The sequence below is a fragment of the Ostrea edulis genome, chromosome 7 (genome assembly GCF_947568905.1).
Source record: "Ostrea edulis chromosome 7, xbOstEdul1.1, whole genome shotgun sequence".
Lineage (NCBI taxonomy): Eukaryota > Metazoa > Mollusca > Bivalvia > Ostreida > Ostreidae > Ostrea > Ostrea edulis.
Window position 1 is genome coordinate 42069074 of NC_079170.1, and position 11704 is coordinate 42080777.

Sequence of the window (11704 nt, forward strand, 5' to 3'; positions counted from 1 at the left end):
AACAAGTAAAAACTGTTATCATTGGTTACATTTTTAAAAAGAGATGAACCAACACATGAATTTCTGTGTGGAAAACAAACTCCACCATGTAAAATAACACAGGAATCAAAAAAATGAGTAAGTGTATGCCCACATCTACCAGTGGGAATTTCACCCCCTAATTCTCTTACAGAGATGCCACCTGGTGGCTGTATAATTTCAACAACACCTTTCTTGTCATTTAATTTGACAATATATAATTCATTTGACATGGAAAAACATGACAAATTGAGACCACCCCAAACAAACAAACAATTTTGAGGTGAAATATAAAAACCAGCACTTGACTGCAAGTGTGGAAATTGACCACCTGAAAGTTTAATTTCAGACATGAAATCAATATTGACATCATTGTCATCTACAACAAAAGATAATTTATACAATTTGTTTGACATGCTCCAGGTGCTCTCTTGCCCTCGTCTGGCACCACCAAAATATAAATATGTATAACTATTGATAGGTAATGAAACATGTCCTTCTGGTGGAAAATAATCAAACTCATCAGAAGCTGCACTTTTTCTTGTAATTCTCCTCATGGGATTCGTTGAATGGGATTTAAAAGGCAAAGCACGGAATTGTTTGTAAATACTCATCATGCACAGGAAAATATGAATGAAATTGAAAGCTCTTCAAAATGGAATAAACAAACAGGAAAAACAACAGATTTAGCTACCTAGGGGCCCTTCATCAAGAGTATACATGCATAAATACTGTAATAAGAGAATATGTATATGTACTTGCAGTTGCATACATTTGAAGTATACATTTTAAAATTTTTACTGAGAAGTAAATTAATAAAATGGAGATCAGGACTGCTAAATGTGAAAATTGCATCTCACCTACATGTAGATTGATTTAAGGAGTTCCTTCTTCATACAAATAGAAAAAATGCGATATTTTCTACAACAAAAAAAGTAAATATAAGAACAGATATCAAATGCAAATCCCCTCTGCATATAGACTAGATACAGCTACATCTATGCATGTTCATTTTCATGAATTCTTGCACATTATTACACTTATAATTTGTGACACTGTATTACACAATCTCCTCTAAAACTAATATATCATCAATAAGTTTTAAAATAATCGTCAAATACAGCTTACCTTGTCTGTAGAGGGCTCGAGAGAATTAAATTGAGAATAGCGCGCGGCTGTAGCGAAAGTAGGGCTCGACGTTCTTGCAACCGGAAATACGGTAAAGGTTATTGCCCCTACGCACGAGTTATCGTTCTTTGCAGGAGACGGCTTATATAACGGAAGTTTGATAGTGCCCAAGCACCTGTGATATAATCCACATGTTTAGCGAAGCACAGTAGTTATTCATTTTTAGAAAATTGTTGACGAAAAAATATACGGTACAAGGAAACGAAAGCGAAAGTAATTTTCTCAGAAATAAAACAGAAAATTATTACACACGCGTACACGTATACCAGCAGAATGGGAAACGGGGAATCTACGGCTTATATGAGACCGTCTGAAATTCGCTTCAGTCACGACAGCATTCAATCAGCTTTCCGAGATGGACGCTCGCTCGAAACGACATATCGCGAAGTCCTGTGGGATAAGATAACAGTCGACGCTCTGCCCACGATGGAAGTGATGCAGTATAATGGTCACTGGTTCGTGGTTCGTGGAAATAGGAGACTTTTTCTACTGAAAAATTTGGAGAAACATAATTATTTGACAAGTGTTAAGATGCTCAGAAAGCCGTACGATGAAGGGATATTCTATAGACAGTTTACCACACCAAATATGGGAAAGAGTGTTAAAATCCGAGGGGATCACTTCTCTCCGTTCTTGGAGCAGAGACTTGACGAAATTTGGGACGAGCGCCAACGTCAGAATTGTAAGTGACACCATAAAACAATATTTATTATATTTCCAATGTTTTTGCCTTCGGTATCTTTACCAATTGAAATGATGGGGTATAAGCCATTTCCTCATGAATGCGATAAAGATGTGAACAATTTGCGTATGAATCTTGAAATATAGGGTCTGTATGACTATCTTAACGACGGGGAATTCGACAGAAACGACGAAAAATGTAAATGTGAAAAATGAATTTCATTTTTGAATTTTTCAGGGATTTATCTAGGTTGTTTTTACTACCGGTGAAAGGCACCTTTCCCCTTTAGCAACAAATGGATATTTCCCCTTCCACAGATAAAAAAAAAATCTCCTTCATTTGTAGAAAATTCACAAAATTGTAAGAATTTTCAACAAAAATCTTTTCTTTTCTTGTTTTTGGATATTCTAAGTCATTTTCTACAATTGTCAGACTTGCAATATAAATAAAATGAGTAATCAATCACTTTATATGGCTGTTATCATATGTGGATATTATATTCCATGGATCCCCCCCCCCCCCCCCCCCATCTCCCTGGAAGCTCATGACTACATTCTCAAAAATTCACCTTAGATATAAATTGGGTAGTAACAACTAAATGCTGGATAAAACCCTGTGAATATACATGCGAGTATGAACAGTACTGCTTCACGGCAGAATACTTTTCTGGTGTACAGCGTTTCAGTTCATGCCCTTGAATGTATTTTTCAAAGATGTAATTTATTTCTTTATACATGTATGATGTAAAGCAAAGCATGTATAAATAGGAAACGAAGTGATCAGACTTCTCCTTCACAAAGATTGATATCTTCAACAGTCCCTGTATTGCCGTTATCAACAATTTAAGATCAGCTATGTACCATGATATAATATTCCTTTATATCAGCACAATCTAATTAAAATAAGATCCTATAATCCTCATCTATTATCGCTACAAATAGGGCTTATGTGTAGCGATAGTAAAGGAGCGGATCATAGGATCTAACTTTAATTAGATTGATTGTCAGCATTAACAACATTCAATCATTTAAATTGGACCATAACTATACGTGAAGACTTCTATTAATTATATAATAATGAAATAAAATGATAAGGTGTGCGAGGTCTTTGATATCCGTGGACGATGCACACCTTTGTCAACAGGCTTTTTACAGAATCTTGTAAAGGTATTCGACATCCAAAATTTATGTTTCTGGACTATTTATATTATGAAATGATTTTAGTGCAATTAAATTGATGCTCACTGTAAATGTTTAAAATTGCTGTTTTCTAATCCTAAATGTGGAACTACACCTGTAGTTCATCATATATGTGTATGAATGTAGGGCATTCACGTGGCGGATATTTAATGTAAACATTGAATCAAAAATAAGAAAGGCCGTGAAAGATGAGATAAAACTTGTAAAATAAGAGGCAAACAGCTAAATAGTAAACAAAAAATGTACTTATCCAAGTGCCAGTGGGCTGTTGTCAGAACTTTTCGAGAATGACTGTTTGTAGCATGTGATTGTATTGTCACGTGATTCCAAGCGTTGACACCTAGGGGTATTTAGGATGTAAGTTATAGGATAATATACAATACACTGTTCAAGTATAAAACAGATGGAAACTGTTAATCTGCAACTAATGTTAGAGTTGTCTTTCTTTCCCCATAGTATACGATAATCCTTACTAGCTTTGTTAGTTGTATGAAAATGAATTCGCCAGAATTCATCATTTCCTACTGTCTCAAAAGTGTATGCAATATTTTTTGGTACCCTGCTATTCCAAATTCCATCAGTCAAATCCCCCCCCCCCTGTATCGCAAAGGAAAAAAGTTTGAATCATAAATCATATTCATTGTCTCAAACCACGTCCGAAGTCCACATGGGAGAAAGATTGTATATTTTTGACCCCCACCCCTTCTACCTTTTGATACATGTCGATTTAGTCGGAGATATGAAAAAACCTTGATTTCCCTGTCTAATAAATCATTCAACAAATCCTTTTCGGCCAGTTTCTAATGATGAATGAAGCAGAGACTGTCTATTAAAAGTACCAAAGTCAATCACTATGACAGTGCATCAGCATATATAATGCCGTCAGTCAAAGATATTTATATTTTCCAGCAATTGTCAAAATAATGAAAGGTGTAAGATCTAATCAGTTTTTGACACTAAGTTTTTTCACTATACTAGTGAAATGACTACTAGAATCTATAATTTACTAGTCCTGCTGATTTGTGACTAGTCCGGCTGCTGAAAGTAGACGGCCGAGTCGCGATGTGACGAGGGGAAGAGTGCGGGAGGGGCTTTTCCCCTCTTAAAGAAGGTGGGGGTCCGGGGGAAAAAATTCAAAATCTAGATGCAAATTGTTCATTTGAGACAAAGAAATGAAAATTTTATGACCAAATCTAGCCTCTTTTTCCTGATTCTCTCATCAAACCATATTTATGCTTGAATATCATGAAGAATACGTCGATGTATAGCATAGTACCGTATTTTGTCGAATATGATATGCACTTTTTTTCAAGGATTATTTGGCGTGAGAAAGGGGTGCGCATTGTTTACCAAATAGTTTGTTTTTTTTTTAGGTGAAACTCGGCGGTTAAGTAATGTTTTACTCGGAGACATATCGTATGCTTGTTCACGTTGTTCACCTAATCGATCTCAAGAAAATTACTACAGAACGTAAAATTGTAGAAAATATTATACTTAACAATATATAAATAATTAAATTATTATAAAACAGCCAATTAAGTTTCATTCGATCTTACATTCATATTAGATATTCATCATCGTGCAAAAGTGCCACGATATCATCATACCGTGACCATGACCGGCACACGTTTTTCTAAGCCATCGTTGTGTACAAGGACTTCGTCACTTGATTTTGTCAGACACCTATTCAGGGTACTTTCTGCATGCTGCACGATTTCCATGGATATGGGAATATGCGATTTTCTTTTCTAGTAAATGACACGCGACTGACATACTTCATCTATCTAAATGCAGCGAAATTTCGGAGAGTTATGTTTGAATTCTTCATTTCACTACCGTCTCCAAATAATGGTAGTGTACGATTACAACACATTGAACACTTTTACTTTATTTCTATAACGTCGGCTATTTGAATTATTTGAAGTGTAAACAAAGAAAATATCGAGTGTTCAAACTTTAATGCTACAAAATATCATGCTTTGCTATAATTAATATATTATTACCGCGCTGTATCCAAATTTCTGTGCTTTGTTGAGAACTTACATTATTTCTACAAAGATTTCTAGTGAAATTGAAAAAAGCCAAGAATACTGCTTGGTTAGAATGTTTACATTAATCACCGGTATTTATGTAAATTGGGAAAAGGATATAAAAAAATCGTTCCAGTTTTATACAAATGATAATATTGTGCTCTAGTTTAGTCCTCATTACTTTGCGCACAAATTACATGTAACTTTAATTCCAGAGGGGAGGGGTTGTCCGCACCTCCACTCTAGATCCGCGCATGATTCGGATATAGTCATTAAGCGATGTTTTGTGCACATGCCACTAAATGCTAAGTGACCGACGGTGAGTGGGATGGTTAAAGTGTAAATGCAGGAAAAGAAAGTTCTCCTTATGTGTGAAAATCGCGTTCTAATACTTCAACACCAGTTCCACGATTTAATGATGAAAATAGTAACCAATGACTAGCTATCATATATTTTTAAATAAGACTATGTCACAGAACACGTGCGTCAGTTATCGACAAATGTAAGGCGATTCTATAAACAAATAATTATTACAGCGACATAGGAACAGGGGGATTTGGCCCACACATTCTTTTGTTTTGAGAATGTAGCTTTTCCATAAATTTTACATGCGAATTTTGATTTATCCCCCCCCCCCCTTATGGTAGTACTGAATGCTTGCGAAAATTTAAGCATGAAATGATTAGAGTTGTAGATCTGTTGACATTGATTGCATTAATGCAGTCAGAGTCGTTCGTTTCTACTCAAATGTTTTCTTAAGAAATGTTTTTTATCTATTCATTTTTTTTTTTTTTTACATGTAATGATCGGGGTTCACCAGGTTTTGTCCTCTTGGAACACACAATACAAGCGTATACTTTTTTTCAAGCTTACAAATGAGTAGTAATTTAGATATCTAGATACTACATCGTTCATCTATCAACTACCAACATTCACTCTTATAGCAGGGTAGATGCGAATATTTCATTACTATATATATCATGGAGTAACCTCTCCTAAATGAGTTTGACAACTTTGTAATATAAACGACAGATCGATGAAGTTGGAATTGTTTTGATAGGTTTAAACACGCATGTCATAAAACTACAGGTACTGCAGCATGTAAATAATGAACAATATATTGTAATGAATTGATTTTCAAGTGTATTGTATTTAAAGCCTGTATGTTTGACTTGCTACTAATTCAATTTTTACGGGGAAAATATAACCTGATTTTGCATTCGAACTCTCGCACTGTTATGCTCTGGTATAAAGGTACCGATTAAGCTATCGCGCTTTCATTTTCGATATTATTAAACTTTTTACTTTATAAACAAAGATTGCATTCGGTTGCAGACGTGCATTTTTTTTTTTTAAAAAGCCAGGCCAAAGCCATCTTAATAACATACATATTATGTATCATGAGTGGGTTTTTAATTCAGATGGACAATCATTAGATGTGTCTGACATAATGCTTAATACAATATTAGAATAGCATTTGAAATTACACATGCAACATACCCAATAAGTTATAATTAGCCTACATCTACGTTAGAATATTATGACTGGCAAAGCATATTTAGACATGTATTTAGATACGCATTGTAGCCGCCACAGTATATGCACACCAATTTAGAGGGATAATTCATATCATAAACCATCTATGATAAAAAAAAAAAATTAAAAAAAAGAATATGTGATTGAACTTTTCCATGTGTTACATTAATTGCGTTGATATCATTGCGTATCTATATCAAACATAAAACAAGTAAAATTGGAATCGGAAATATCTGTGTCAAAGATTCCAATTATCTGATCACACACTATCTTCTTCAATGTAAACTATGTAGAGTCTTATAAAATTTAATATACTGTACATATGCATATTATTTATTCATTAAACTTGTATATATGGACACCATCAACGTTGAAATTTGTATTAGGCCTATAGATGAACGCGGGAAATGGTTAAATGTTAAATTTAACAGTCTGCTCATTTACCAACCAAGTCGAAATTTTGCTCATTACTGACTTTCAACATGATCAATTTGTACACAAAACATCTTTGTGGTTGTTGCATGTGCTCTATCTTAAAAATTGTTTCAAAGGCATAAAAAAAAAACCCAGCTAATTTCGGCGATTTCGGTAAATCATGTCAATCGGAGATAAGGAAAATGACGTCACAGAACATATTACATCACTAATTTCCACATGTATCATCAGGGACAATGCCCTAGTGCATAATCATAATAATTAAACCAAGTGAAACCACATTTTAAATTTATCCTAATTTTGTGGCGAAAGTTGGGCCTTAATGAACCTTGCTCTTTCTAAGTACAAATGTGTTTCCCACCTCAGTAGTCGTGTCGGCAATGTCAAAACACTCGGAAACAAGAGTTTAAAATCAATAAACTTTAAAAGAGTTTGACTTCAAGAGAATTTTGCAGGAACACGAGCTACTGTGTATAAACGTGGTACACGGTCCGATGAGAGTGAAAACCTAACGGGTGAATAAATACTGTTACGGTTATCGAGGGGTACTCTGAGGGGTGTTTGACTAGAGAGGTCCTGTACATAGGATAACTAAAAACATACTATGCAAACATGTCAACAACGTAGATATGACGTCATGCACGTCACATTAACTTGTGGATCGCGATTAGTCACTTGGTTATATATCTTACTGCTTGGTGACAGTGCAAGTTTTGATGTAGAAAAAACAAACTTTCATCAAATTAAGATTCGCGAATCATTGCATTTTTTTTTTTATCTCTTCGGCTTTAGATCACAGCTGCGCAGGATGATATTAATATAACTTGATTTGTATCGACTGGTTCAATACTGATCCAATGGTCCAAACATATTTTACATTTATTACTTAAACCTATCCAGTTTTAAAAATTCTGTGTCAATTCAAATTTTAGAGGGTTTGGCATTCGCTATTATTTGTGGCGGAGGGAATGTTTTATCAAAAAGTTCTAAATCTACATGATTTTACAGTTTCTGTTTCATCCAATATATCGTCCAATACGCCGGTTTCGAGATACATCCGAGTTATTTCCCTTTGAGAACTCTCGTACATAGTAAGGCGCGAAATAATTTGTTTACACGCGGGAGTGGGACAGATATTCATCACAGCGTAAGTGAATGTACTCAGTAAGTTTCTCATACGCTGTTTGATAACCCGAATTCGACTGATACACAAACTAAGTAAGTGATAAGTATTTAGGGAGTAATTAAATACATAGAATTCTTATCCTATCACGTTATTTCGCTGGTCATAAGTACCATATCCAAGATATTTCTTGCAAATATGACATTGTTTGTATGTTTCCACTTCGGTAAAACATTTCTTTTGATAGCATTTTGTATTTCCCACATTTACATATTTCCCACATTTACATATTTAAAGAGAAGCCGCTTTTAATACATTTCATCGTCTTTCTCTTTGGTTGTATATCCACCCTGTCCCACTTAGGCATTCAAAATTCCACTAAATGCACCTCCTATACAGAAGAGTTCGTATCTCGAAACTGGCGTATTCTTATACCCCTATTACAAGTTGTTGAGACTTGAAATTTATTCGAATATTGTAATTCATTAAATGGTTGATATATTTTTCCAACTGAAAAAAGTCTAAATGAATTTACCCGAAATTTTGTAAAAACAATCATTGATCCAAAAAGTGGTCGCGAAAAACTATCGAATACTGCGAGTTATACGTGTCCACGAGGATTATTTGTATAGTGGATCAATGGTAGATCAGTGACATAAATATTGAAATTACTGGATCAGAAAGAACTCTGAGGTGGGTGACGATAATAGCAGAATGTTAGAGCTATTTTATTTAAAGAATAATTTTGATATGGGAAGGGGGGGGGGGTAATGCTCCCCTATTCCTCTCTTAAAGGACACATCTCGTGTTTTCAAAGTATACAGAATTATATGCATTTTGTCTTCCTTATGCTTATAGAAATTAATTGTAATAGTTCGTTCGCTGAAGTATTGCGATAATTAGCCACAATACGGACTTAAATCTAAGCCCCGATTTCAAAAAGCCTAGTTAATTAGATAGGTAGTCACGTGGTACAGTGACGTCATATGCGACCTTCGTCGATCAACTTGTTGTAAAAGTAGTGTTAGATATTTTTAAAAACTCGGGTTTTAGGGGCCTAATTTATTTACCATGGATAACATTATTTCGATGTTGACAAATTTCCCGAGTCTTATATCTTTTAGCCACCAGTGCATACAAGTAGCGACCCAAATGTAGCGAGAAAAGCGAGTATGAAATCTGCATAAATTTGCGAGTAAATAATGTTTACATCGGATCACTGTCTAAACACAATTTGGTAATGCCATTTCTGTAAACAACTGTAATTAGCGGTGTTACTTTTCTAAAATAAACAGTGCAATTATTATTAAATTTATTTTTGGAGAAGTTAGATAGGCCTAAATTATGATACGATTATGTATCATTGACAACTAGGCCTACTGTCACGGGTGCATTTCGAAAAAGAAAAAATAATAATAATGATCAAACTTATTGTGAAAATCACAATACTTTTAAATTATTTTATTAAAGCAATTTTATTAGGCCTAATCATTATTTTTTGTTATCAACACATTGTTACTTAGGAAGTGGGAGCGCGGCGTGCTGTTGTTGTAAACACATACGCGTTCCTTAAAAAAATGTAAGCATTATAATTCAATTCAAAGTCAGGAAATATTATATTTTATTATTTATAATTGAAAGTTCAATTATCTTTTATCTTTAAATTTCTTTTTTAAAACTACCAGTTGGTAGACACTGCTTGCAAAGTCTGCCTATATGTTGTTACAAGGTGAAGGTCAGTTGGTGCGAGTGTGTATTGAATTCGAGAGCAGAACGGAAAGCATATGCCGTAGGCCTATATGTAACAGTGCGTAGCTTCGATAGAACCATTTTCTCGCAGTTTATCTACGTATTTGTCCAAGTGCTTGTTTGAAAAAGTACAGGGACAAATTCTACTGGGGTTTTTTATGGCAGAGTCGTTGTGCCGACAAAAAATATTCACGTCTTGTCCCTCATACCTTCCTTCGAAAATTGAAAAAAACACAGTCCAAATCTTCTCAACTAACAGCAAGTACACTCTTAAACGGCACAAAACACCCTAATGCAGTGTTATTTACAAGCTGTTAATGTGATAATTGTTTGTTTGTCAATTAAATCTAATCTGTTTATGAAATGACTATCAACTGTTTTCAAATCTTCTCGCTCGAGGTCGCGTATGACGTCACAGATAATGGCGCGTAAAATATCGAAGAAAATATGCATATCGCAAGATTTGAATTTCATCGCTTTCAAACTCGAAAACTACGCAAACTGTTTCATTTAAAACACATGTAACGTAGTTTTAGGCATGAAATGAATTAATTTTGCTGAAAAAATTAAAAAGTTTAAAAACATGCGATGGGTATGGGCTGTGACATTTACGATCTCCACAGCCCAGTGGTCGTTTCTGATCAACGTATGCACTCTGATTTTTTTCTTTTGCAGGGTCCTGTATCATTTCTTAGTGGACGGAGGACGCACAATGACGCATTCAGTGGATTTGATGTCCATGGGGGATTCAACTAAATTGTGTTCATACATTGTAGCAATATCAGAATTTTAACGAATTCAATAAAAGCAAAATCCTTTGGTAATTATTTTCATTCATCAATTTTTGTTTTTAATCATAAGATAGAGATTACATTGCATATTTATAATATTATATGATATTAAATATAAATTTTATTTGTACATGTGTATATTGTTTTAAGTCAAACTCAGGTATTCATCACTCATATGAAGTGCCGTCAATTTTGACTTCCGCATGGTACTTAGAAGTGAGAACTCTCATGCGACCCCCTATCGTGACGAAATCTCCGATTTTAAGGTTAGTGGCGGACAGTTGGTGAAGGCAATCGCACATTCTCGGGTCGAATATATTTCTATTGTTTAGATATAAATTCAATGGCTCAAAATCTATGTATAATTACATGTACGCTGCACGTTTTAATGTTTGAAAGCCGCTGGACATTATCTAATGAATTTGATCAATATATACGCTTGACAAATTATATGTAATTTTTTATAGAAATCTGTTGGGTTTTAAATATCAAACAAGATGTGTTTGTGAAATACAAATGCCCCCGATACTGGCCAATTCCAAAGTCACAAGGACAAATATCTTGGTACCAGTAAAAAGATCTTGTCACAAGAAATGCTCATGTACAATATGAAAGCTCTAATATTTACCATTTAGAAGTTATGACCAATGTAAAAAAAAAAAAAAAAAAAAAGTAGGTCAAATGTCAAGGTCAAAAGATTTAGTACCAACGGAAAGGTCTTGTTACAAGGAATACTCATGTGAAATATCAAAGCTCTATCACTTACTGTTCAAAGGTTATTAGCAAGGTTAAAGAGACACTACAGCTCATTTTGCGCAAAAATCATGAAATGACAATTTTCCTAACGCTTTCTCAATTTTTGTTGCATTGTTGAAAGTATGAACTTAGCGAAAATAACACTTATCTAAAGTTAAAAATTATCGTTTTAACGTAAAAATTAATACTTTTTGATG

At 34.3% G+C, this 11704-nt stretch overlaps 1 protein-coding gene and 1 long non-coding RNA gene across 2 annotated transcripts in view; one reads left to right on the forward strand and one right to left on the reverse strand.

Annotated features, from left to right (window-relative positions):
* Positions 1-1279, reverse strand: part of LOC130048148 (uncharacterized) — a 5248-nt gene extending 3969 nt beyond the window's left edge. The window contains exons 1-2 of the long non-coding RNA XR_008797004.1: positions 1147-1279; positions 879-939 (exon numbers count right to left, since the gene is read on the reverse strand). This is a non-coding gene — a long non-coding RNA (uncharacterized LOC130048148). The remainder of the gene's footprint in view (positions 1-878; positions 940-1146) is intronic.
* Positions 1280-1477: 198 nt separating this feature from the next.
* LOC125653297 (uncharacterized) lies at positions 1478-10875 on the forward strand. The gene is made up of 2 exons (XM_048882681.2): positions 1478-1888; positions 10636-10875. The coding sequence occupies exons 1-2, from the start codon at positions 1480-1482 to the stop codon at positions 10653-10655; spliced, it is 429 nt and encodes a 142-aa protein (XP_048738638.1). The 5' UTR covers positions 1478-1479; the 3' UTR covers positions 10656-10875.
* Positions 10876-11704: the final 829 nt, after the last annotated feature.

Bases quoted from the DNA above. Each gene is read 5' to 3' on its own strand.
- LOC125653297 (XM_048882681.2), top strand. From the start codon at position 1,480: ATGGGAAACGGGGAATCTACGGCTTATATGAGACCGTCTGAAATTCGC. The intron at 1,889-10,635 runs GTAAGTGACACC...TTTCTTTTGCAG, and splicing joins CGAGCGCCAACGTCAGAATT to GGTCCTGTATCATTTCTTAG.